This window comes from Ambystoma mexicanum, chromosome 4q (genome assembly GCF_040938575.1).
Source record: "Ambystoma mexicanum isolate Mex_15411 chromosome 4q, UKY_AmexF1_1, whole genome shotgun sequence".
In the NCBI taxonomy this organism is placed as follows: domain Eukaryota; kingdom Metazoa; phylum Chordata; class Amphibia; order Caudata; family Ambystomatidae; genus Ambystoma; species Ambystoma mexicanum.
The window spans coordinates 1,135,889,423-1,135,916,959 of NC_090928.1; the positions used below are offsets into that span (position 1 = coordinate 1,135,889,423).

The following is a 27,537-nucleotide window of genomic DNA, read 5'->3' on the forward strand; positions in this document are numbered from 1 at the left end:
AATAACATCTCACAGCGGGTAGTTGTCTAAGAACAGAGGCATGGTTTAACTTGCAGGAGCTTGTGTGGTTGTGGAAAACCCACATTTAAGATTCTCAAATCCAGGCTGGTTCCATGAACTCAGTCATTTTATTTCACTTTATACCAGAACAAATACAATATTTGAGTAGTCCAAAAGACGGAGTCTGAAGGAAATGTTTGAGGGCCATTTCAGAAAAAAAGCAATGCGGGTGATGAGGCAAAGTGTTAGTTTGGAATGGACCCATACATGGATGGGGATTTGAAGAAAATGTAAATTTGCTTCAAAGGTAGAATAAGGAGCTGAAAATCACATCAATTAAGACGGCCTTTATTAATGAAAAACTACATTTAAAAGATGCCATAAAAGAAATATGAAAATAGAAAATAATGAATCTTGCAAGAACTGTTTCACCGCTATAAATTCATCGCTTGCAGCATTAACCATGCTTTCTATGAAATGTAGCATCTGCAATATTAAGCAAGGAGGAACATCTATTGGTGTACATTCAGAACCATGAATCTGGAAGATCCCCAAGAAAACTTACAAAGTGAACAAGGTTAAATAAAACAAGCCCAAGTTGCAAATATGCATTTTGCAACGCAGAGTTTCTCACAAATGTCGTAGGCAACTTGTCAGCACCTAGCCATTTGTCAATCTCAATAATTTTAAAACATATAGGGAAAGATGAAACTGTATAAACTCAATAGAACACATATTATTGCTACAATAGTTAAAGCAGAAACCAATTTCTTTAAAAACTGAAAATAATCCATAGCATATAGAGCACAAAAACAGTTATGCATGGACATGGCGTGAAATCTGTGTGCGTTCAAAATTAAGTAAACCTCAACACTACTGCTCATTGTAGTCTGCTGCAGTCAATCTATTTTGAAAGGAAACTGTATAGAACACACAAATACTTATGTTGTGGTATTGTGCAGAAAGTAAGTAATAAATGCATTGTAATGGAATCTTAAGGAATTCATCCTTTTGTCCACTGGGCATTGTGTATTAAAAAAAAGAAGCATCAAGGAGTGCACAGCAAATTTTTATTGAGTTTTCCTATTGATTGCAAAAAGTTTATCTGCAAGGATGTACCTATCTGAAGCTAATGAAATATTAAAATATGCAGTTTTCTGGTACAAAGTGCACACCAATACTGAAAGACAAATAAAATACCCCTAATGTGCACTGCTTACCAATGTCCATTTTAAGTTAAACATTCCTGGGGGAAGGCAATAAGCAAAATTAGCATCTTCCGCTGACATATGGCACAGCTGTCAAATGGCAAATGTGGTACAGCTGGGTCATTACAAAAATACATCACCTACACTATGGGCATCAGTGAATCACAAACTTGAAAATGGAGTTTGAGACGTTGCCTGAAGGAGGAAACCGTAAAATGGAGAATTACACTTCGATTGAATGGCTTCCTTTGCCATGTGGATTTGATGTCCTGGTTAACAACGTTGCATTTCTATTGTCCATCAACTTAAGCATTGATTCATTTAGGATGTGGAAAAAATGTCCTGCAAGTGTTACCCACTTTAACATCAAACCCTTCGTTTAAGTTTAGTTTATTAAAAATAGTCTGTGAACATACACAATGAAAACAATCGGATCTGCAGTTATAAGAACCGCACACTTATTTCTTAACAAAAATGCCATACAGTGAGAGCAAGACAACATTGCAAAATAAAACAGACAGAAATCACAGGATTGAACTAAGACATGGTTCAACATTAAAACAATGATAACTGAATATGCAAATATGTATTTGCAGAAATGGGAAAGTCATGTTTTAGATGTATTAACATTGCAGTGTTGTAATTTTCTTCTTTACTAAAAAAAAGCATAGGCTTCTTTAAAGTTTAAGTGTTTGAGATATTAAGGGTCAAATGGCTAGATGAGTTTTACAGTGCACGCTTATGTAAAATGGAGGAGTTTCAACTTTGACTTGATGTTTTCTTTGTTCACATCTTCACCTTTTCTTCGGGGGATTAGCTGTGCGTGGGGGCGTCACTGGGCGTCCAGAATTCAATCCCCCATACTGATATTTTGCTTTCTTTTCAGATGGCTTCAGGATCTACACAAATAAAAGGTTAGTAGAAAATAAAATCACTAAATGCAGGACTGGAAAAAAGTATAAAAATAAGTCTAGACTACAAGTTACAAATTAAGAGGACATTATACACACACCAGACTAGATCTAAACATGTAATATAGGTACTAACATTATCCAAATTATGGTGTGCAACAAAGATGATACCATACAAATTAGAATCCCAACACCTGGATTAATACAAATTAGTTTTAAAATCAGTATTAAAGATGGCAGCACAACATAAGTGGAGAGTCTTCAATTTGACAAAGCTAGTTTCTGCTTTACTGAAAAGTCACCTCTACAAAGCAAACTGGAACCACATCGTTTAGATATTTAACAGTGCTCCCAACTACAAGGTATAAGGGTTTTCAGTGTGACCAGTGCCTCTACTTGTTGAGCTATCAAACGTTTTGGTAAACTTGCGACCCAGCAAAAAGTGCAAGTTAGATCCTCCAGTTTAATTGAATTGATCCCTCATCTCACCACGTCAACACAAGGGGACGACCATCTACAAATGCAGCTCCTAGGTTCACAGCATCAACCTGTAAGCAGGGTAACGTGATTCCTACATAGTGTGCCCCAAATCAAACTTTTGTAGAAGAAAACTACTAAAACAGAACGACAGGCAGATGGCGGTGGGTGAGCTAAAGTAACAGTTGAAAATACACGTTTTAAGTACAGCCGGTCTCACCAGTGAGTCCGAGTGTTCTCGTGCGTTTACACACTAGTGCTGTGTGAACTTGTGCTAAAGCGCTCCATCTGGCTACTTTGCAAATTGCATCCAATCTAATATTTGGAATATGGCTAAGATTGCCCCAGTTCCTAGGGTGGAGTGAGTTTTAGGAGAAAAAGGAAGGTGTTTGTGTAGCTGTGTTGAATGCAGCGCACAATCTACCTTGCAATGGTATTTATTTACTGGACACCCATCAAGCTCGGTCACAAAAGATATAATGGACTAGTTTTCCTCACTGGCCGACTGATCTAAATTGAACATGACCACACTGCGCACATCCATTGTGTGGAGTGCTCTCGCATTTGAGTGTCTTGAAAGAAAGCCAGTAATTCTTTAGTCCGATTAACAAGAAATGTTTAGATTCATTTGGGGGTGGGGAAGTGACAAGAACATGTTCAAAGTAGGATTGTAGAAAAGGTTCTAGTTTGCGTACTCTTCATATTTGCATAATTGCCGTTAGAAAAGACCCTTTGTAAGCAAGGTTCTTTAGCGATGCATTGAGTATTGGCTCAGTGAGGGTCCCATATTTCTATAGTGGACAGCGATCAAAGGCGGCTCTGACCACTTGTACTTTCCACCAAGAAGGTCTTGTGTTAAGAAGTGACATAGGCTTCTAGGACAGCCAACTGTATCTTGAGTGTACATACCAATAGTCTCAAAATGGTACAGGATTTAGTTGATCAATGTCTGCAGGTTAATTGGATTGATCTGTTTATTCTTCTCACCAGTAAACAAACATTTCCACGTGTTTGAATTGCAGTCCCATATTTAGTTTTCTGGCTTCAAAGTAAGTCCATGCATTGTCAAGGAATATGATCTCATGAGGCAGGCCGACAAGGCCATAGATTGTAGAGTTAGATGTTTCGTCAGTTGAATTTGTTGGGTTAACAGACTGTATACGGGGTAATTTTATCAGTGGTTGAAGCAAAATGTATAGGAGGTGCAGTTGTCACACTTGGCGCCCAGGTTTGAGCAATGAGAATCTGTGTCTTGTAGCAATTTGTAAATGACCTTCTATAGGTGGGGAATTGGTCTGAAAAAACGAGCAACCATCCATAACAGACTCATCCATAAAGCATTGTAAAGGGACCCATGTAGCCTGTATCTGGAAGTAAAGGCTGGCCATTTTGCCCTTGTTGCAACTAAGTGTTTAGTTTAAAGATTTGTTGCAGTAATTGTGTTGATTTCCTCTCTCTTGCTTTTGAACCAATAACATGCTTGCTTGTCCATCAGGCAATTGATATGATAGTTTATTTATATAGCGCCTATACACGTGTTTCAAAGCGCTTCAAGGCAAGGGAGGGAACAAGGGAAAATACGACATTCTTACAAGCCATGAACAGTAAGGATGTGAAATTAACTATCGTACTCGGCCCGACGACATTTCAGATAGTGCAAGAGCTAAGACATAGATAAGATCAGGAGGGGGAGAGTGGGAAGGAAATGGAAACAGACAGGTGACTACCGCAAATTTCTGGTAGAGCCAGAGAAAAATAAAAGGTGAGGGAGAGGGGTGCAGAAAGGGAGGAACAAAACAAGTGACTGTCGTACTAGGCCTGACAACGTTTCAGATACTGCTGAAGGGGGTGGGGGGGAGGGTCTGGGAGAACATTAAGGGGATGGGGGAGCGACAGACTAGGTTGCTATCATACTAGGTCCAGGGATAATTCTGATAGATTAAGTGCATAGAAGTAAGGGGAGTAGATAGGAAAAGGGAGAGGGGAGGAGAGAACAGAGTAAGCAGTCAAAAACAGTGGAGAAGCAAGAGGGGAGAGCAAACAATTGCAGAAGTCAGTAACACAATGTTGCAAGCCAGGATGCAAGATAAAGATGGGAACAGCATGATTCAGGGCCACCAAGAGTACAAGATGCAAAGGAAGTCCAGCATGAGAGTTGTGAAAGGGTGACGCACTGTGAATCAATGAAGTCCATAAAAGTCAAATCCAGCATTGGCCACAAGACAGTGATGGTGAAACCAGAATGTAACAGGACAGATTCCTGTGCGCGTGAAGGTGGGTGGGGGGGTGGGGGAGGAGGTGAGGCAGAAGGGAACAACACGGGGGGACCAGAGAGGGTGGGGATGGCCTGTGGGGACAGAGGGTGTAAACACGTGTTGGTGCATGCTTACCTGCTGTCTTAGCAGGGGGCCAGGCCCTGGATCCTCCTGGCCCAAACGGGGAATTGTCTAATTCCCCTGTACTGAAAGACTGCTATACCCATCCCAGCAGATTAATTTGTTACTGCCACTTACACTGGTGGGTGCACAAAAATATTTTCTTTTTAACGTTTGTGACAGACCAATATGGTAGGGTTTTAATCATTTTTTGAAAACCATTAGATTGACCTAGTTGCTTATGATGGACGATAGACTTGCGAGTTGCTTTTTTAGAGGGCGCATCTGTAGACGCACCATTATTCCTATTAATCTCATTACTGTGTGAACTATTAGTGACTAGCTGGCTCGAACAAGATAAAAAAAAGAATATACATTTTATCCAAAATAGCCTGTGCGCTTTCCTGCGAGGGTAAGCCATTGCCTTTGTGCGTCTAGAACTGCTCTCAAATTTCGTTTGGCTTGGGATCAGGCATTAACTGTTTTGATGGCTTTTAGAGCCACTCGTTATGAGCCAATGGTCAAGGTAGCTGTAAACTTGAATCCCACCCCAACCCCCACTGTAAGTGAGGTGCCACTACTGCAAGCACCTTTGTGAATTCCCTTTTAGTGGTCATCCTAAATGTGTATGGGTTGACAAACGCTTTTGCTGGACGCAAGACCAACACTAGGTGCATTTTTTAACTAGGGTATATACATGGAGTAAAAAACTGGTTTTCCTCGTGCTTTGGTACTTCAAGGGCTCCTTTCATGACAGTGCTTCTGTCTAGCCGAGTGGTGGTAGATCAGTGTGAACAGCATGTCTAGTCTGTGTTTGGCACCCATCTGTCTGTTGTGATCTTCCAGGCATGGGTGAATAACATTCTTCCTCCTATCGGAGTTACATGGGAAGGGACCTGAACTGGAGTTACTTGTTTAAGAGGCAACATCATTGTGTGCTGTTCGGCAAAACATAGGAGCCCGACTGACACTACAGTGCTGTGAACCCCAGCCTCCAAAATACAGTTGGAATATTGCATTGAATTGAACGAATAACCTTGTCCACAAAATGTATGTTGCACTTTAGATGCCCCCAGCGTTCATACGGTGTGCCTGAAATTTGGACTAGTGTTTTTAAAGGTGTTCTATACCTTGTATTGTTTTTAGCGCATCATTGACCGCCTTCCTGAAAAAGAGGCTTGTCTAAAAAGGCTGCTTGTACTTTAGGACAAAAGCCACTACCAGCAGGAGAAGTTTTTCGCAACATGTGTAGATACCATCTACATCTACGTGCACAGTCATGTGTTTGAAAGTACAGGATACACACGCTGAAGTAATGCGTCAGGTTTAACCATGGTGTACTATTAGTATTCATGTGCTGTGTGTTCCTGTAGAATTTATTTTTGATAAATCTGGTTAGGAACAGAGACATGGTTTGTTTATGTAGAGGGGGATCTAATATGATGGAGCTCATGATTCCATTTTAGGATTTCAATTAGCAATTATGGTTACATATCTATGCACAAATGGAATATTTTTCATAAGAAAATGTATGCGACTATTTTTGCACTCACTAAATTGTAATTGGAAATTACTAAGAAGAACAAATGACCCCATGTAATGTTCTTTCGACTGGATGTACCTCCCACATATTCCTCATCTCTGATACATTCTTAAATCTGTCTGCAGTTTCAGAAACATTTTTTCATAGTATCTGGCACTGTGTGGTGTTAGTAACAGTTTTTCTGACGTCGAACTAAGGGCTTGATAAAATTATATCCAAGGCAGTACAAAACTCTACTAGTATAAGGCTGTACCACCTGAGAACATTTGGTAGCATAGACAGAGCAGCCAGACTTATTTAGGAGGGAGAGGGCTGTAGCTTGGTACAAAGAAATTGTAGCATACATATGGTCCAAAGAAACAACACTATGTATTGTAAAAATAAATGGTTTATGTCAATACAAGTAGGCCAAGATTAATGTTGGGGAAGTTTTATAACATAGCAAAACAATTATAAAAACTAACTATTTCTGGGATACAACCAAAAGTATAACCTTATTTAGATTATAAAGTCAGCAGTCAAGGTGAGTCAAACCTATAACATTAAGAATGGCCTTCAGCTATTGTTGCGGAGCAAAACTACAGTCAGTTACTTTTAAATTATGTTAAGTAAATTCAAGGGTAGTAGACCTTTTTGGTAATAACTATGTTATTCATTTTCAGAGTGACTTAGTTATACCAACAAGGATACTTTTCAGAAGTGTAGAATACAATTCTAGGGCAAGCAATAACACGTATAGCTATTTTAGAAGTGGTATAAAGCACTTTAGGGAAAGCATAACCCAGTTATACACTTTTAGAAAAAGACAATGTATTTCAAGGTAAGTAACCAGAAGGGCAATCTGCAACAATTCAAAAGTATTAAATATAAAACGGTTTTAGAAATGCACAAGCCAGATCAGGGAAAGCAAACCGCAATTGTACACTTTAAGAACAGTTAATCAAGATAGGAAAACCCTATTGGTAATATTTTACACTTATTCAGTTAAGAATAATAAAACAGTACCAACACATTTTAGAAGAGTGGAACACTATTCAAAGCAACGTATATACGTTCAAAAGGCGCAACCAGCAACTTAGAATTAAGTAATAACGTTAAGACACTTTGTAATTATTTCAGAGATAGTTACAACACAAGCTCATTTACAATTAAGTACTTTCACACTGGTTATATTTTCAAGTCAAACACCTCATCTTTTATAGCCCTTCTCTATTATAAAGCATGAGTGATCTCAGAGGCAGAAAAGGGACCCTTGTGGTCTAGGAACCAGCTGTAGGCAGGTCAGGATAGCATAGGGTTCAGGTACAGGAAAGTCAGAGTTCCAAAGGAAATCCTCATCAAGTGTTAGCTTCAGAGTTAGTTTAAAGTGTTCAGGAACTTCCCAGAAGCCTCACTATATGCTTTTCAGTATTAGGCCTAGGTAAATGGTATGGGCAAGCAATCACATCACCCACTCAACCTCACAGGATTTACACAAGGCTTAAGGTAAGTATACCCATGCCAACAGCACCTTAGGAGAAAGTAAGAGCTTCTGGGTGGATGCCTTTAGTATGTAGCAGCACAGGACACAGTCCTTTGATTGGAGACGAAAGAAACAGACACTGGATGGGAGCTAGCAGCAGCAGGCACCAGGGGAGGCTTCCAGCAAAGGATTCTTGGTTTCTTGCAGCTCTATGCATATGGGGCCTTCTTACAGGACCAAGATAAACACTGTATATTACCGGTCGGATTCTCTTCTCTCTCGGTCCTGCACTCTGGTGAAGGGACTTCAGGGATTCAAATCGTGTCTCTGGGGGTCCAGTAGGAGTCCACCAAAGTTAGTGGGATTCGGACTGCGGAAGACCATGCACTGCACATAGGCTCGAGGCCCCCTGGTATTGGCGGTTTGCAGATGAGGAAGGTCAAGGCAAGTCTAGGGATGGCTTGTTTTGCAGGTCTTCTTGAGAAGAGTGGGTTTCACCAGCCCCTAGGTAGGAGTCATTGTTTTCAGGACCCCCAGGTCGATTGGAAGGAAGGGTTGCATCAAGCTCCGTTTACACAGCAGTCTCTCTGGTTGCTGAAAATTGCGACTGACTTTAAATCTTCCTCTTCGGATTCAGCTCCAGTGGTCGACTTGTCAGCAGCTTCCAGAATCAAAGTATACATTAGGAACTACAGCGCAGCTTCTGCAATCTCTCCCTGCAGTTTACAGAAAGGGGCGGTCTGGCTGTCCACCCAGGACAGCCAGCCCCCCAGTAGGAACTGGTTCCTTTCAGGCAAGGTTAAAGAAAAAGGGCTGCTGAGTTTTGGACTCCTCCCTCACTTCCTGCCTTCTCAGACACTCTGGAGCATCTACAAGGAATACAAAGGATTCCTGTTGAAGACAAACTTCAAACTAGGTCTTTCTCGCCTATAATGGCAGAAGAGGACCTAGGACATAACAGGCAAACGAGAAATGGTGAAAAAAAGCAGGAGCCCATCATTCTAGCAGAATGGTGACAGTCCTGTGCATTACTGAGACTGATGTGACAGCCTGCGAGTAATAGACGAAAATCTAAGAGTAGTTTCACTGCCACTAGCCAATCAAGAAAACTTGCAATTGTAACAAAAATGTTAGCAGGTAAGTAAGAAAGGGGATACATTGTAGCACTCCCCTCCCTCCCCCCAGCAAACCACATAAGGTGAGGTGTTCTGGCTCACCAAAATAAATCTAATTAAAAGGATGCCACTGCATTTAATATGCTGTGCGCTGCCATAGTACCTTACAGTCAGTACAAAGTTATAGGGAACTATAACTCCAATCACACACTATAGAGCGGCAGAAAAAGGTTGCACATAAAAAGAGTAAAAGACTAGGTTAGAGGCGAAAAAAAAGATCACACTCGGCTAGGAATAAGGGGAAAATAAATCAAAGTCCAGCAGGTCAGGAACATTCATTACAGAAATTAAAAACGTACCCAACATGCAGCCTCGAGTCGGGGCCCTTGACGGGTTCCGCCCAGTCCTTGGCCAGGACGTTGGTATAAGTAGCTTCTGCGGTCCTGTGCCCTCAGTTCTCGTTTTTTCCTCCCTATGCTCAGCTGTCTTGAAGGTATGAACCAGATGTTGAAACAGGAAGGTGTAAAATACAGAAATTCTTGCCAAGATAAAGGGGGTAGGATGGGAGGGCAAAGCAAATGCATGAGAGGAACATCCACTTGAAAGAACATTACAAGGGGTAAGCAATAGTGATTGTGTCCTCTCACGTATTCCTCATCTTTGATAGAGACTCCCAAGCAGTCTGTTGAAGAGGGTGGGAACAAATGCATTGTCGATTAATGCTGTGATGCAAAGCCTTGCGAAACCTTGCCTCCTGACAGAATCTATGTAATAGTATTTGCTGAAAGTCTGCAAAGAGGACCAAGTGGCCTGCACTGCGAGTGCCTTGTACGGGCACCCCTCTCTTAAGAGCCACTCCTCGGGTGGAATGCGCTCTTAAACTATCAGGCAGATCTTTGCCAGCCAAAGTATAGGATTCAGAAATGCATAAAATTATCCAGCAAGAGACTGTCACAATTTGTGACCTGAATAGCTCACGTAAAGCAGGTCATCTTGGACATTCTAGAAACATAAAATCTTAAGGCTCTCTTGGGGTCCAAATGATGCAAATTCTCCTCCGAGGGATGAGGAGCTGGATAAAAAAGCAGGCAACAATGTTTTGAGCCAAATGCAACTCCAACATCACCTTCAGCAAGAAAGAACTACTCCCAGAACCGCCCTTATCCTTAAAATAAAAAGGAAGTAATTGGTGCGTTTAGAAGAGCCTTAATCCCAGTGACTCTGCGGCTGATGTAATCGCCGCTAGAAAAATAGTCTTAAGGGTTAACATTCTTAGTGAACAAGAATGCAAGAGTTCAAATGGTGCTACCGGTCAGGTCAGTGTCTTCACTTTATGTACTCAGGAGCTCCAAAGTGTTGCGCCCCCTCATGGGAAAGGGGAAGTGGATAAAAGAAATTGATGTGATTCCTGGCCTCGACTCTGAAGGATCTCTTTCCTCAGCTGGGGCCTCCCCCTGGAACAGCCTCCCTGCCACTCTAAAGCTTGAGGAGAAACATCTCCGGTTACGGAAGCACCTCAAGACCTTCCTCTTTGTTTCGGCCTTCTTTCTTTCTCTCCCTTGCTGATCCATCTACTTCGGTACCCTGTACCGGGCTACCCTCGGACTTCGGGCTTAGGTGCTCTGAAACACTTATGAGTGCGATACAAATAAAATACATCAAGGATATCTGTATGAGGGAGAAAAAGAAGATCAAGTTACTATGTACATCTTTAAACCTTCCGTATCCTCTCCCATTAACCCCTGACTCCCTCAGCTTCAGCCAGGAGGATGAAAAGGAATCTTAACTTCCTCTCTGGAAGATTTCTTGAAATCTTTTAAACTTGAGACCATACTTTCCCCAGAATGTTCTTTTGAACTTTAAATGGATTCTCATTAAAGTGAGTCTTTATTGTAAAGTTTACTTTCCAAACAATTCCTTCTGAATATGCTGATGTCGCCACAAGGAAATGGAAACAAGAATAATTCTTCACCACTATTTGAATTGGAGCTTTCTCTTCCAGATTACAGTTCTAGGAGTCCACACTCCTTTCTATAATTGCTGAATGTCCTACTCAAAAGGATAGCTCAGCGGCAACGTGCTCGCCTTGGAAACAAGACGAGACGCAACACAGGTTCGATCCCCGGGTTCGCACTTAGAAACCTCTAGGTATTTAAGCGTTTTATAAATACGCAACCAAGACAAAAACAATTGCTCAACTAAAAAAAACAATTCCTGTAACAGCGCCTCGATGCCTGCGGGCTGTGTGACTGCTTTAAAAATGCAGAATAAAATAAATTAAAAACCGAAACAAAAAAGGAACAACATGTTAAATGAGCCTTGCCCGTGTGCAGTATCAGAAATGGCCACTAGAGGGTACTACAACCCAGATTGTTAACTAGAGATTCCACAAGGCGCTTGCCCCTTCGCAGTCTCAAACTTCAATACAGGAGCCGACCCCTTCGTGATAAGGGTTGCTTACAATGCCGGCACAAAGCTACCGACAGGCGCACCATCTGAAGACTCAATAGCGCAGTTCGTAGCGCTCTCAAATTTTAAAACTCACTCATCTAGGTGAACATGCAGGAGTCAATGAACTCTGCTTCTTGGTGCCCACATTTAAGTAAATACTTCTAAAGCTGAATTATTTCAAACTCAAACGCCAATCAGCTGCCTCTAGTTGCAAGTAGCTTCTTTCTCTCCAGTTTCTTATTTCACCAGCCTCCTGTTCTTCTGTTCTTGAAGTTTTTCCTGAACGGACCTCACTTGTTAAAGGGTATTTGGGGCCCAGCTATTGAAACCAAAACAAACATGCCCTGTCTCTAGGACTAATGAAAGACATTTAAGAAGGTTTGATGACAGCATTTGTCCTTACTGGAACCAATCACCGTGCAGTCACTTCCTCCATCCTGAGCTGGGATAGATGCCCTACTCTGCGAATTAGAGTTTAGGCTGAAACCAAAAAGATTTGAAATAAAGGTTCGATAGTAAAAAGACCCTGAACCTTCGACCCTCAGGAAGTCAAACTCTTGGACCCGACACTCCCATTAGATACCTTAACCACAAATTCAAATCCCATACCAGTACAATAAATGGAACCGGGGTAAAGACGTTAGTAGTTAAACTTTATTTTTTGTATTGGTATTTCTCTTTAGCATTCCCCATCCCAGCCCTCCACCCACTGGTCACATTAAGCGTATATGCATGAAACAACTCCTTAATTGTGTAGCAACAGTTTCAACTAGTTTTACATTATGTCCAAAAGGTGAATGTTTTGCGAACATCATTGTAGCATAAAGTCACTCTTCAAATAGTCCAATATTTCATCACAATCGCTCCTAAATTTTATAGCCAGAATCTCCCATAGTTTATGAATCTAATTTACCACTGTAGGGGGATTGAGTGCTTCCATTTTCTGGCCATTACTAAACAAGTTGTAATCAATGCCATCTTAGTTCTCTTCACCGATTTCAATCTAGAGTGCTAATCTACTTTAAAAAAAATATATTCTTATAAGCATTTTTCAAATAAACAATGTTACCCCCCTCGAACTCCCACTACGCCCAACACCCTCCGCCCCCAACCTGGCAGAGACAGCATAACATACTTAATTTCAATTAGACAACATATATTCCTGCTCACATAATGGTCAATAACCTTATATTGTGTGGACACCACTGTAATACAAAGTCCCTGTTGAGAAAGTCCAAAACCACCACCCATTCTTGACATTTTTCCTGTTCTCCTTGAAGGTTATATGTCACCCACTCCAAGGAAATAAATCCCCACAGTTTAACCAGCCTCTTACCCCAGTTGACTTTCTACTTCCAAGCACTTGCAATGACTAGCCATGCAGCTATTAACATAAATGCTTTACTTTGAATTTTGTTAGACAGACAATTGTCCAGGTAAACAAACCACACAATCATTCCTTAGGTGACCATATTATTGCTGAGGAGACAGATTTTTTTATTTAAGATTGTGACCTCTTCCGAAAACTATGGGCAATGCGACCATATATGCCAACAATCACCATTCTCGCCAACCTCCCACTGTGGAAGTCGGAACTATTGTATGTATTTTTTCCAGGGGTAAATGCCATTCGTACATGATCCTATTTGGATTGACCTTGTTAATTTCGAGATGTTTCTCCACAGAATTTCTGGGTCTAACCCCAACGCCTTTAGCCATTTATACATGTACCCTCAAGCCTGTCCCTTTTCTTCAGTCAGTATCGAATACAGCTTTGACACCATTTGCTTGTTCCCCGAATGTGTGGTTATACATTTTTCAAATGTAGTGAGCTCTCTCCCTGCTGCTTCTCACCCACCCCCTCTAGCTAACCAATGTGTCAGTTGGTAGTACTCCAACTAATCACTTTCAGAGAGGCCCAGTAATGGTTTACATTCCTCAAACGAATAAATGTTCCCTCCCTGTATCATATCACTCATCTTTGTGCAGCCTACTTTCCACCATTGTTTAAATGTGCCCTGTATCATCCCCGGCTTATATTGAGGGTTCCCAAATAGTGGGGTAAATGGTGATGGACGTGTAGACCAAGCTCCTTAATCTAATTGACAATCCCATGTATCAAAAACCATTGCAGGTATCTGGCTAGTCTGCGTATTTATAGGCCTATCTTGTCTGCTTAGCCACAATAACCCTTCCAACGGGGACACTGCCACTGCCTATCCATTTTTACCCAGGATTTCCTAGTATCCCCCATAAACCATAGCCGGAGTACGCAAAGCTGTGCAGCCTTATAGTATTTTTCAAAATGCGGGAAAGTCCACTTCCCCATTTTCTCTGGATGCCATCAAAATTTGGTATGCCACCCAGTTTTATTTCACCATAAAAATCTAACCTCTTTATTCACCACCTTAAAGACAAAGGAACTTTAACTGGAAGAGCTTGAAATTTATAGAGTAACCTCGGGAGGGTTACCGTTTTAAATTTGTAACAGAGTCCATTTCCCTAAACGTTCTTTCACCTTCTGCAATAATTGCAGATAATTACTATCAAATAGCTGGGAAACCTTTGTTATGTTAATCCCCAAATATATAATAAAGCTAGCCAGCACTTTATACGACTAATAGGAAGACACTTTCCTTCTGTTGCATAGATAAACCTAATTGCAAAAGCTCAGATTTCCCCATATTAACCTCAAGACCCGCTATTCTTTCTACATCGACAAATTCTTCCAACAATGCAGTTACCGATCGTACGGGTTCCTTCAGTGTCAGCAGCAAATCATCTGCGAAGGCCGCAATCTTATGATCCTCGCCCCCCAAATGTAATTCCTTGTATATCCTCTAATTTTATACAAGAATGGTTCCAAGTAAATAGCATACAAGATTGGTGAAAGCGGGCACCCCTGTCAAGTGCCCCCAAGCTATTTTTATACTTTAAAACATTATTGCCAACTCCATCCAAATAAACGTAGCCCCCATTCCCATTGCAAAAAATAAGAAAGGCCATTTTCAAACACCCTTTTGGCATCCAAAGACACCAGTGCTGTGGGGTGCTGTTTGATATTAACTTTTTCAATTAAATGGGTAACCCTCCTAATGTTATCCGAAGTCTGTCTACCCAATATAAACCCTGATTGATCCATATGTATCAAATCAGGCAGAAGCGGTGCTAATCTTACTGGCAAGATATTAAAGAATAGTTTTGCATCAATATTTAACAGGGCAATGGTCTATAGGACCCACATTGTCATGTCTTTTCCAGGCTTTACAAAAACAACCACCTTTGCCTGCAACAGTTTAACGGCCCCCTTAAACCTATCGTATTAAATAGTTGCCTTAATACCGGGACCAACTGCCTCACGTATTTCTTGTAAAATAAATTGACGGAGACTCATCTGGGCTGCTGCTTGGTAGTTGATAACGCCTTTAGTGCCTCCCTCGCCTATCTGGATTGTCCCATTCCTCCATTGTTATTTGAGGCATATTTATCCCCTCCAAATAGCTTAGGTCTCGATAATCAGGGTGACTAGACGCATATATTTCATAGAAATATAAATGTTAGTTATTTCCTCTGTCCCAGTAACTGTTGATCAATTAGGCTGCGCTAGTCGCTGTATCAGCTTCGCAGACTCCATCCCCTTCAACTGCTGGGCCAATAGTTTATTCGCTTTATTAGCACAGACATATCTTTGTTTAGTCAAAAGCAAAGATCTCTCCGCAATAAGTCAATTTAATGGACAATGCCCTCGTTCCATGTTTTACTATGGCCATTTGGGCATCGGATTACAGATCCACTTCCATCTTGGCTCTCTGTTTTTCCCGCTTAAGTGCTATAAATTCACCTCGTATCACTGCTTTGAAAGCATCCCATGTTCACTCTGGCGAGAGTGCATGATTACCATTAATAGAGAAATACTCAATTTTAATTGTTATTTCCTCAACCGTTCCTGATCGTACAATAGTTACCTGGGGAACGTCCAGGCCCAGAGCCCAACACGGGCTCCCTTGTTTCTAAACTGAACGGTTATGGGGGCATGATCCGACAAAGCTATAGATCCTACCTCTATTCCTTTCACTTCACCTATTAGTCTGGCTAATACCCATATATAATTGATTGAGAGGGATTGATACATGTGTGAAAAACCAGTGCACCCCTTTTCATACCCTCTCCATCCGCCAAACATTCTGCAGTCTTAGGTTTTCAAAGGCTCTTTTTAACGCCTGTGAGGGTTGAGCTGTTCCTTTCCATCCAATCTACTTTAGGATCCCAGGCTATATTAAATCTCCTGCGAGTATTTCCCCACTTGCAAAATCTTCCGTTTGTTAACTACTTCCCGCAAGAATGCCCCCTGTCCTGTAATAGGCGCATACATCATTGCCCATGTAATTAATTTTTGTTCCATTAGCAGCAGCACGAAGAGATCTTCCCTCCCTATCTGCTACGTATAGCACCACTGATGCCCTTAATGTATCCCCAAATCATATCACCCCCAATGTCTTTCCAACTGTTTTTGATTGGTATAATCTAGGGAACGAGCGTAGTGTCCCCACAAGTTTATCCACCTTCCTAATGTGCATCTCCTGCAACATAAGGATATTAACATTTTCCTATTTTAGTATAGCTTCCACCTTTTTGAGCTTCACAGGGGAACTTTAGCCTCTTACATTATAAAATATAACCTTAAATGTAGACTATACAGAAACATTCACTATTCAACTCAAATAATTCCCCTATAGAAATAACTGCCATGTTTACACTGCCCCCTTTTGCCCCCCTGCCCCACCTTACCCTCCCCAACCCACAATACTACGACATCCTCTGAGGGAAACCCCCCCTCCCCCCAAGCTAAGACCCGATGCAAAACCTGGGGACACCCCCACCGGGAAGTATCCTACCACCTCCCTTGGATTCCAAGGCATCCTCTGCCAGCCCTCCACCCCGGATGTCCTTTAAGCAAACAGTGTTTACCTCCCTCCCCCTTCTTTACCGCGATAAGCATTTCTTCCTTTAAGATGTGCATTCCTCATCCCCTACGGCCCTTCCACCTTGCCCTTTCCCTCGAGGACCTTTTAAGTTTGCTCTGCGTCCACCCTTCTTCCCGGTTACCACAGACCAATCCCACTGTTGCATTCCTCGTTGAGCGGTGAACCCGGCTCATCTCTCCATGCCGCTCTTCCTCCTCAATATTAAGCAATGTCAATCCTTCAGTGTACGTTGTAATGTGATGCTGTACCCCATACAGAGTAAATAGTAGCCCAAATGGAAACGTCCATTTATATAAAATCTGCTTTGCCACCAAAACACGCGTTACTTGACTCATGTCTCTTCGCTTCTGAAGTGTCAACAATGCCAAATCTTGATACAGCTGGAATTTGCGTCCCATTAATTGTAACATCTCCAGCAGCTCTTGCTGCTTGTAAAATATCTTTCAGATCATACGAAGATATTGCTACCACAACATCCCTGGTCTAGCACCAGTTTCTCTCCTTCTCGGGCCCACTCTGTGGACCCGATCAATCCCCATGTCATCCAGCAAGACTTCCGTTAGCAAGTTCCCAAAATATTGTTGAAGCATAGTTTTCAGTTCAAAATCTGTGATTGTCTCACTTAAACCTTTGACGCGAATATTAGACCTCCTTAAACGGTTCTCCAAATCTTCAGTTTGAATTTCCAAGGTGTATGAGATTCTTGCCAATTGTTCCAAGTTAACTATTCTGCCGTCAGGCCTTGCTCAGTAACATCAACTCTTCCACCAAGCTCAATTCCCCCTTAAACTTCTGTGAAAGAGGATCTAAATTCTTTCCGCAACGATGTAAATTGTTGCTGAAAGTTGTCTGTAAGCCTCCCTTCCATCTCAGACGTTCTTTGAGGTCCTCTTTGCAGAGCGACATTTCACTAACTTCCAGAGTGTCCCTTTTCTCCCCCTCAGCAGTGCCCTTAACTTAACTCGTATCACCACTTTGTTTCGAACACATCTCGAGCTGCCCCTCCTGCTCAGCAAAGGTTTTTTTTTTTTTTAGCTTGGGTGCCCTAGTCTTTAGATTTTGGCATTAGGATTTAGTAAATGATCCACTCACGCTCACTGTATATACAGTGTCCGTCTCTAATTTCCACTGACTCCATTAGGTACACTAATTTGTCACCTCATTGTATTGTGCAAGCTTTCAACATGTATTGCATTTGCATTGATTTTGTCCCGCTGCCTGCAATGGTAACCTTATTGGGGGAAGGTACTACACGCACCTATCTGGGGTAAGTCTGAATCATCCTATGCTGCGCAGCTGATGGCAATCACGAGTCGCTTGAGTACTTAACTAAGTGGAGCTATGGAAGCTTACTGTCCCCCACCAACCCCAGGCTCAGACACCATAGCACATCTTGCACCGCTTCCCCCTTCCAGCCGCGGTGGTTCTTTTCTCGTTCACCACCTCAATAAAGTGGGCACCGCTCCCATTAGTGCACTGCACCTCAGTCTGTACAGTCTTCACAGGACGTTTCTACCTCTCCGTTGAGAGCGCAGGTCTCCAAGCTCAGCCCCTTCACTTCTAATCCCAGTGCTGCTTCCTGTTTTACTTGCTGGGGCTGCTCCGTCCACTCCCTCCTTACCGTCCGAGGGATGTACTTTTATTTTCCCCAACACTTCCTCCTGATGAGCGCCTGTTGCTTCCCATCAGGGGCTGTTTTTCAGTGTACAGTGTCAACCCTTCTGAATCCGACACTGCTTCAGCTGGGTACGCCGTTCAATCACATCTTCATAGACTGCACATTACACATTGAAACTTGTCCAGTGCGGTTTTCGGCTCTCCGTATAGCTACGAGTTTCACTTTATTTGCAGACAGCTCACTCAGTGCAGCCACATGCATCCCTGTGAGGATCGCGTGTATATAGGAAGACTTGCTGTTCACCCTAACAAAATGGTTTCTCAGGCTGTTTCTCGCCCCAGGTACAAACAGAACTCTGTATTCCTTCTGGGTATGATCTCTGCTTATCTTGATTAGGCCCCTGTTCATTATCAACCTCACTAGGGAGTATGTTCCCACTACGTTCTGACTTGGGCACTGGCCCTCGTCCCTCAGCGAGCATACAGGATGGCTGACTTGCCCTATTCTGATGCAGGCCGTATTCAGATAGCACTCTCAGGACACCGGTTCCAGTGACCAGGCCAGGCAGACTGCTCATAAGGGCAACGCCCTGTTAAAATCAGCCAGCAACATCCTCCAGACAATGCGAGTGAGTGGATGGCAACCTCCTCCCGATGTCTCCTACAGTTGCACACAACCTTCTGCGTTTGTTCCTGTTGCCCAGCCCAGCTCCAGACTATGGAGGCAGGCTTGCTTTCGTTCCAGCCCGGAGCAGAGCTAAGGACAACGGCCATCTTGGAATCGCAAATCTACTTTTAAGCGTCCACACACAACCCCTTAACCAATGTGAGTGACCTTATTCCAGGGAGCATGTTTTGAATTTGATTCTTAACGTCTATCCAAAATCTTTGAATCTTAGGGCAATCCCACCAACTGTGCCTCCAATCCCTAATCCTTGCACACCCCCTCCAGCAACTTTGTGAAGTGATAGCATTTATAGGTAATTTCCCAGGTGTATCGTGCCATTGTACCATTATTTTAAACCAGGCCTCCCTGAGTTGTATTGATTTGAACAATTTCTGAATATTTTTCCAGAATTCTTCCCACTTGTTCCTCAAAATACTTTTACCCAACACCCCCGCCCAACCCGGTAAATATGTCTGGGCTTAAATCTTGTAATATTGTATTAAGTCGACACTAGTTGCTTACTCCCGATTGCGTGGTTATACATTTTTAAAATTTTGTCAGAAGTCATTAGGCAGCAGCATTTATGTCGAGTTGAATCAGCCAATGTCTCAGTTCGTTATATTCAAAGCGATCTGTTTCTTTCAGACCCAAGTGTTTCTGACACTCTTCAAATGATGTGTCCCCCTCCCATATCATGTCACCAATTTTCACACAGCCATTAGTAAGTCAATGTTTAAATTTCCCTTTGCTCCTGCCCAATGGTGAATTGAGGGTTTTCAAATATGGGAGTAATGGGGGCAGGACGCATAGAAAGAGATCCCTTCCCCCAACCACGGGTCCCAAATATCACAGGTTGTCCTCATTACCATGCTGCGCCGGGCACTTTGGGGGTCTCTTTACCGGGTAACCATAGGAGACCCGCTAATGAAGTCCCAGCGGCAGCTCTGTCCATTCATGCCCATATTTTATCTCTACTCTCAGTAAACCATTCATGGGTTACTCTTAATTGCACCGCCTCGTAATACTTATTCAAGTTATGCAAGCCTAACCCCCACCCTCTGTCTGGGTGTCGTGAGCGCTTCAAAAGCGATTTTAGGGCGTTTGATTTGCTATATAAAATTTCGACTTAAATGTATTCATTGTTTTAAAGTGCTGTGGGGCCCTAATTGGAAGAGATACAAGGGTCTAGGCAAAGTAAGCATTTTGACCATTGCTATGCGGGTTAGCTACGAGATACGAGGGGAGTCCATCTTCTAAAGTCTTCCTGCGCTTTTCTTATCCCTGGAAAGTTTTCTTTATACAGAAGTTCCACCTTGGTCGACAGTTTCACCCCAAGGTAGGTTATACCATTTTAAAAAGGTGAACATGAATGTAAGTGGGTGGAATGAGCTTTCAGACCCAGTCCACAAGTTCAGATTTGATAATATTTTGAGGCCAGAGATCCTTTCCATATATTAAAGCAGGGATTGATGTCTCCCGTTCTAAAGTCATCAGCATGTCATCTGCATACGCAGACATCCTGTGGTGTTCTATCCCAAATGGAATGCCTTTTATCAATTGATTCAGTCTAATTGAGCCTAATAGCAGTGGGTTCAAATAAATAGTGTAAAGTAGAGTGGACAATGGACATCCCTGCAATGTGCCCCATTCAATCTGTACGTTATTCGGAAGGAACAAGTTACTTACCTGTAACTACTGTTCTCCAGCATGGGTCTGGCATGGATTCACATGCTCATGAATATTTCCTGTCGTCAGGCTGGGAATCCTCGGTAAAGAAAACAGTTTGTTTCTGAACTGTCTTTCTACTAATAACCAATCACTGGTCTCTGGGTCAAACTGACCCCAGCCAATGACTGCCCTCTAAGCCCTTCCTCCGGCAGCCATCTTCAGATTTGGTAGCACGTAAAGTGGCAGTTGGACCAAGAGAAGAGCCGCAGAGGGGTTGAAGGGAGGGTTCCCATGTGAATCCATGCCAGACCCATGCTGGAGAACAACAATTACAGGTAAGTAACTTGTTCCTTCTCCAGCATGGGGTCTGGCATGGATTCACATGCTCATGAATACAATACATAGCAGTACACACATGCACAACCATGGGAGGTGACAAGGCTCAACATTAAGCATTTCGACAACTCAACATTAAGCATCTCTTACCTCCTCACCAGGCTCACCTTCAAGCAAACAGGTTGCGCAGCACTGCCTGGCCGACTCTGGACTCCTCCCTGGAATCCCGGTTGACACAGTAGAATCTCGTGAGGGTGTGTGTCGACCTCCAAGTAGCAGCCATGCAGATGTCCAGCAGGGGGACACCAGAGAGGAACGCGGTAGTAGCAGTGATCGCTCTGGTTGAATGGGCTCTCGGATGGCCGTGCAACAGTTGGTTTGCCAACCGGTGACAGTGCATGATGCAGCCCGAGAGACATATGGAAAAGGAAGCCTTCGAGAGGGCCTTCCCTTGGTTCACAGGGCCAAGGTTCACAAACCGCTGTGATGTCTTCCCAAAAACTCTTTGTGCGGTCCACGTAGAACTTCAGCGCTCTAGCCACATCCAGCGAGTGTAAAATCCTCTCAGCCGGCGACGGGGAGAAAACAGGTACCACCAAGGGCTCGTTGAGATGGAAGTCCGACAGCACCTTGGGCATGAAGGAGGGGTGCGTCCAAAGCACCACCCTTGTCTCGTGGAATGTCTGATAGGGAGGTTTACTGGAGAGGGCCTGGATCTCTCCCACTCGTCGTGCGGAGGTGATGGCCACAAGAAATGCTGTCTTCCACGATAGGAACTTCAACGGTGCCGAATGTAGCGGCTCATATGGCCAAACTCCAGTGTGCCCATGGGCCAGGGCATCTAGCACCCAATGGTCAGTGGAGATGGACACCCACACGCTGACGAAATTCGCCAGCGGCCTCCCACCAGGGTGCTCGGGTGGGGGCCCGATGTCATGGGTGGTTCAATCTTTCACCAAGGCCTTGCCACCTTGGCGACGACACTGTCCTCCGGTCTTGTTGCAGCCTCTGTAGGCTTCCTGCGACAGGAGCAGGCCGCCTGGCGGTACGACTAGGAACCGCCGCCGAATCCTTTGGAGGCACCTTGAGACTTGCCTCCGGAGGTCCGAAAGGATGGCCGTCAATGGAGAGACTGTCTCGGTGTCCGCCTTGATGGCCTGCAGTGACTCGTCCACTGCCTTGCCGAACAGGTTGTTCCCGTCCAAAGGTATGTCCAGTACCCTGGTCTGCATGTCCTGCTGGAAATCTGTGGCCCGAGCCAACCGCGCCGGCAAACGCTGTTGCCAATCTGTGATGGCGTGGTCCGAAGCCACCTCGCCTTCCTGCAGAATTTCAAAGGCTTCCGCCCTCTTGTTGTCTGAGAGGAAATCCAGGAGGGGAGCGATCTTGAACCACAGCTTCCTATTGTAGCGTGCCATGATCGCGAGGGCATTGGCTGCTTGATGGTCGTCGCTGCCGACGAGATGACCCGTCCCATGGCGTCCAGCTTGTTCCCCTTGCGTCGATGGGGAAGTGGAAGTTGACGCCGTCGCCCCTGCCGATTTCTTCTTGGCTGCCGCGGAGACCACCGAATCCGGGTATGGCTGTGCCCTGAGGCACATAGGAGCGGAGTCTGGGACCTGGTACTTCTCGTACCGGTTCCTCTTTGCAGGGGCTGTGGACGGGTTCTTCAGCAGGAACAGTCCTTTAGCCCAGATGTCGCCCAGTAACGGGACTGAGAGGACGGTCTTCCTCTTGGCCTCCAGTCGTTGGTAGAGGAAACCTTCCTTCTGCTTTTTGGGGCATAGTTGGAAAAGCTTCGATGCCTTGGCGATCATGGCGTGAAGGGAGCCAATTACGTCGGGAGGGGAGGCCCGGGCAGGGGGTGATGGGAGATGCATCCAGTCGTCCCCACCATCTCCGTTCCCGTCTCATCCCTCGGTGGAGGGGAAGGAGGTGAAGGATGGAAGGGAGGGGGAGGATGGATTCGCCTCCACTTGCTCGGTGGGCTCCCCAACGATCCAGGCGCTGCTGGATTGTCCGCTGGGGGAAAGGGCAACCTTGTCCTTATATCCGTACACAGGGTCTGCAAAGCCATCAAGATTGCTCCTGAATTGTCCTGTGGCGTAGGCATCGGTTGCGACGGCTGGGGCGCGGGTTTGTTTTCCCTCCACGGCCCGCAGCTCCTCGTCGGCTCCACTGTTGCCCTCTACGTCCGCCTCGTCGGGATCCCTCCCGTAGGCCTTGAACTTCTTGTCTAGGATAGCTTTGACGCCAGCCAGCTCGTGGATGATGGCCTCAGTGACATCGTGCCCTGCCTGGCAGCCGAGGAGCCCGAACCAACGGTGCTCCCGGTGCCCGCAGATTCAGTGCTTTGCCTTTTGTTGGGTCGCCGGAGCGCCCTCAAAGGTCTAAGACCACCGCTCGGGCTTCTCACCTGCTGCTGGGCTCTTCACCTCCAGCGAGTCGGTCTTTCATGGTCCGGACGGACATGTTCTTGCAGAACGCCCAGTCCTCCTCCACGTGAGACTTGTCGGCGTGTAGGCAGTAGAGGCACCGGGAGTGCTCGTCCTCCTTAAAGACGTTCTTCAGTCCACATCCTGGGCAGTTCCTGAACAGTTTGGATCCAGTAGGCGTCGAATCTCCTTTGTCCTGGGCCATGTCTGAATCAGGGTAGGCCTCGGAGGTCTTCCGCAATCCCCCAAGAAGAAAATTCCGAAACGGGTCCCTGTTGATCGGAAGAATCGGTGGAGCTTGAGGCTCGAATTGACCTAAAAAATAGGAGTAAACTCTTCGAAAAGACGCAGTAAAAGCTAAAGAGGAATAGCACGAGGACTCCTAACACTTGAACGTGCGGTACAAATCTGACGATGGCTGCCTGAGGAGGGCTTAGGTAGAGGGCAGTCATTGGCTGGGGGCAGTATGACCCAATGACCAGTGATTGGTTATTAGTAGAAAGACAGTTTAGAAACAAAACAAACTGATTTTTTCTTTACCGAGGATTCCCAGCCTGACGGGGAATATTCAGGAGCATGTGAATCCATGCCAGATCCCATGGTGGAGATGAGAATTTATAGATGGGCACATTGAGGGGTCTCCATAATTTTCACCCACCATGTGCATACACTTAGGCCCAAATTCCATATGCTCCAGGGTCACAAACTAAAAAAGGCCATTCCATCCAGCCAAAAGCCTTTTAGGCAATCAAATGAAATTATACAGCCGGGACCTGTCTGATCGCCACTTTTTCTAAAAGATGCATTATTCTTGTATTATCCCACATTGGTCTCCCCATTAAAGCCCGACTGATCTAATCCTCTCGTGTTAGGGAGCAAATAATTCAATCTCGACGCAATATTCAGATATACATTTTTGCAACTATATTTAATAACGCTATTGGCCGATAAGAACCACACTGTCCAGTCCTTATTTGGTTTCCCAAATAAAACTACCTTCGCTTCCATCATGGAGCGAGTTATCCTCCCACTCTGGCTAATTGAATTGTATAACTTTGCTAAAAAAGGGGTAGAGCGATTTAACACCTTGCAGAAAGTAGCTGGGTATCCATCTGGCCCTGGGGCTTTATTTCTTAGGAGAGCTTTTATCATAGCCGTTACCTCTTCTTCACTTGCATCTGTTTCCAATAACTCCATCTGCCAGGGTCAATCTGGGCATATGTAATTGACTTAATTGCTTTATTATTGTTGGATCTGGCCGTTACAACGAATAGTTGAACGTAGTATGCTACAAAGGCGCTCATGTCCCCAGATTCTGTAGAAAGGGACCCATCACTGCTAATCATTATCAATGTTGCGGTTCCAATTGGCGCCTGAGTTTTTATTTTCTTATATCGATCCTTACTCTCGGACTATTAATTCACTCTGTGGTTTTACCAATTAGGCCTCCAAATCGTTCTCCATTTTATCTCCGTTTCGTCCTCTGACTCTTGAGTGATATTTCACTAATATATATATCTCAATTCACGTCCCTCTTGTGCAATTTCTTTTAAGTAATTTTTAAAGTATTCTTCCATTTTCCCTCTAAGTAACTTCAATGAGACCGAATAGTTTGTTAATTCCCCTGGGAATGACTAAGTCCAAAAAACACAGCCCTGTTTCCAGCCCCTTAACGCCACCCATATAGGAATGTGATCTGATCATGAAATCCGGTCAAGATCCATTTCCTTCAAGGACCCAAGCACCTAGGGGGGTCCCCCATACATAATCAATTCTAGAGAATGTGCGATATACATGAGAGAAGCACCTACTGGTTTTTGCCCTCCAAAAATCCTTCAAAGCCTGCTGTAAACCTTTCTTTCAATGTATCGGCAGGTCCTTGGCTTAATGACTCTGTCCCCACTTCCCAGAAAATATTAACACCCCACACCCCCCCAAACGCAAATTTCTCTAATTTAACTAACATTGTGTGGAGACACTGCCTGTCCGGAAATAGGGGCATATAATGTTGCCAGAGTCAACATCTTCTGTCCAAAAAGTAGCTAAAGGCAAATATATCTTCCTTGAGGGTCTACTTGCTTGCCTGTTACCTTACCGTCCAACGTGTCTGAGACCGATCAAGACTTCAGCAGTTTTACTCTGTGCATTAGCTTGGGGTATCTTAGTCTAAAGCGAATAATTGGGTTTATCTGCCCGTCTGATGTGGTTCTCTTGAAGCATAATAAGATCAGCTAATCCCTCTTAACTTGTACTGTATGGTAGTGGGAGTTTTAAGAGAACCGCCTGTTCCAGAGGAAGCTTTATGCCTTTGAAGTACAACTTGGCTAAGATTGAATCTGAAAGCTCTCCAACCAGAGCTTGCAAGACTGAATGGGGGTAGAAACTGGCTCTGTGTCCTCCTCTAATCCTAGGTTCCCCAAGGATCTGCTTGGTGTGTATGATAAGAATGGCATCATAGAATGGTGAACTGCTTTCGAATGTGCTTGTTACGTAGACTGTTTGACAATTGCCTGGTGGTATGGCAGGCTACCCCACTATGGCTACAGTCCCATTATGGAATTGCCAAAAGCTGAAACTAAAGATTCAAACAAAATAAAACAGGCTCTGCTATTAACATTTGTGAAGACTAGGCCCAATACGTAAAAAGGTTAAGAGACCACATAACGGCTAAGGTCACCTATGTGAATGAGTACCTAAAAAACATACATGGGTAGGTTCAAGGTGATTGGGTAACCCCTTTAGAAGCCATGATGAATCTGGTCATGCTTGAATACATTGTTGCTTCCTGTTCCACAAAGCTTGAACAACAAGTGTGATCCTATGGTCCTTATGGGACACCCTATTGGTTACCCATAGGGTGTCCCATAAGGACAAAGTCACTCCTCATAAGTCTGAGGAAAGGGAAAAGCAGAAGGGGAAGACTGATAAAACTGAATTTCATAAAAACAAAGGGGTAAGCCACATGAGATCATGCAAGTACTGGAAATCAACATCCCTAATAAGAAACTGGTCAGAGTAAGCTTCCCTACTTTCACAGATCTAAAGAATCTTGTGTAATCTTTAGAGCAACACGTGATCATGTGAAAGGGATACCCAAAAAGGTAAGACCTAGGGGCCAATTTGAATTTAGCCTTGCTTTATGAGGGGGGTGGGGGCACATTCCCAGAGGGGCATCCTCAGATTCTTTACATTCACTTTAGTTTCTCTTGACTCAAGAGCAGCTTCCATACCAAATATTAGGGGCTACTTGAAGGAAAGTGTACAGATGGAAGAGATTCCTCTGCTATCAAGGACACTGTGACAAGTCCACCTGTAGTGGATGGTAGGCAAGATTGGATGCAGTAACCCTGTGGGAGACTACACCTGCCTTGTCCTCTTAGTAATACGTAACCCACCTATTGGTATAAGCCTGTACTACACAAGTTGGTAGAGTGACTGAGCAGCCAGACTTATCTCAAGAGGGGTAAATGTGAGCTGTAGAGATGCAACACAGATTCACAATTACAAGTATCCAAATAACACTTACTCAAGGTTTTCTAGTAAAATAATTATTTAACCGTCCGTTTTAAATAAGCCTTCTTTAAAAAGGCAATATGCAACAATAAAAATACACTTCATAATTCTTACTCCGATTTAAGTTAAGAAAGTAGATACCTTTTTGGGATGCCTCACATACACTTCCTACACCCCAAGGTGACTTCAATTACCAGGACAATGTTTGGCATGGCTATATCACTTTGTACTTCTACAATTCTGAGGTTGGGGCAAAGGAAAAGGTTAGGGAAGGGAAAGAAAAGGTTAACAGTCTCATAGCATGTGAATACTGTCAATCTCCCAATGAAGTCTAGATTAGATCTTTCCCAGCAATACAGGAAACGTATGTAATACCTATGAGGGGCAGTTTGAGCCAAAGTACATGGGTCAGAAGAGCCTGCAGGGAGCCAGGACAGCCAAAGTCAAGTGGAACAATGTCTAAGGAGCCGAAACACTTCTTTAGATAGCACAAAGGTCTTGAACAAGGTTTGTAGTAAAAGAATCACTGTTGGGCCACAAGCTGTACAGCTTGTGAAGGGAAGAGATGAAATCAACTCTGCAAAAGAGCAGCTACTTTAAGTGTCCAGTGAGAACAAGCAAGCTCCAGACAAAAGTACCCCTTAGTGAAGACAGTACCTTAGGTTTGAAGCAGAGGATCCAGCTGGCTTCTGTTCTGGTTGCAGTCTTGCAGATCCTGGGTCTCAGTCGTGGCAACAAGATGGTGGACGTCTGGAGGACTCCTGCAGTTTGAAG

General features: G+C 43.9%; 1 protein-coding gene across 1 annotated transcript in view; it reads right to left on the bottom strand.

Moving 5' to 3' along the window:
* Window positions 1-332: 332 nt before the first annotated feature.
* Window positions 333-27,537, bottom strand: part of PPP1CB (protein phosphatase 1 catalytic subunit beta) — a 342,596-nt gene continuing 315,391 nt past the window's right edge. The window contains exon 8 of the mRNA XM_069608722.1: window positions 333-2,107. Coding sequence (XP_069464823.1) covers window positions 2,003-2,107 — 105 coding nt within the window. The 3' untranslated portion in view covers window positions 333-2,002. The remainder of the gene's footprint in view (window positions 2,108-27,537) is intronic.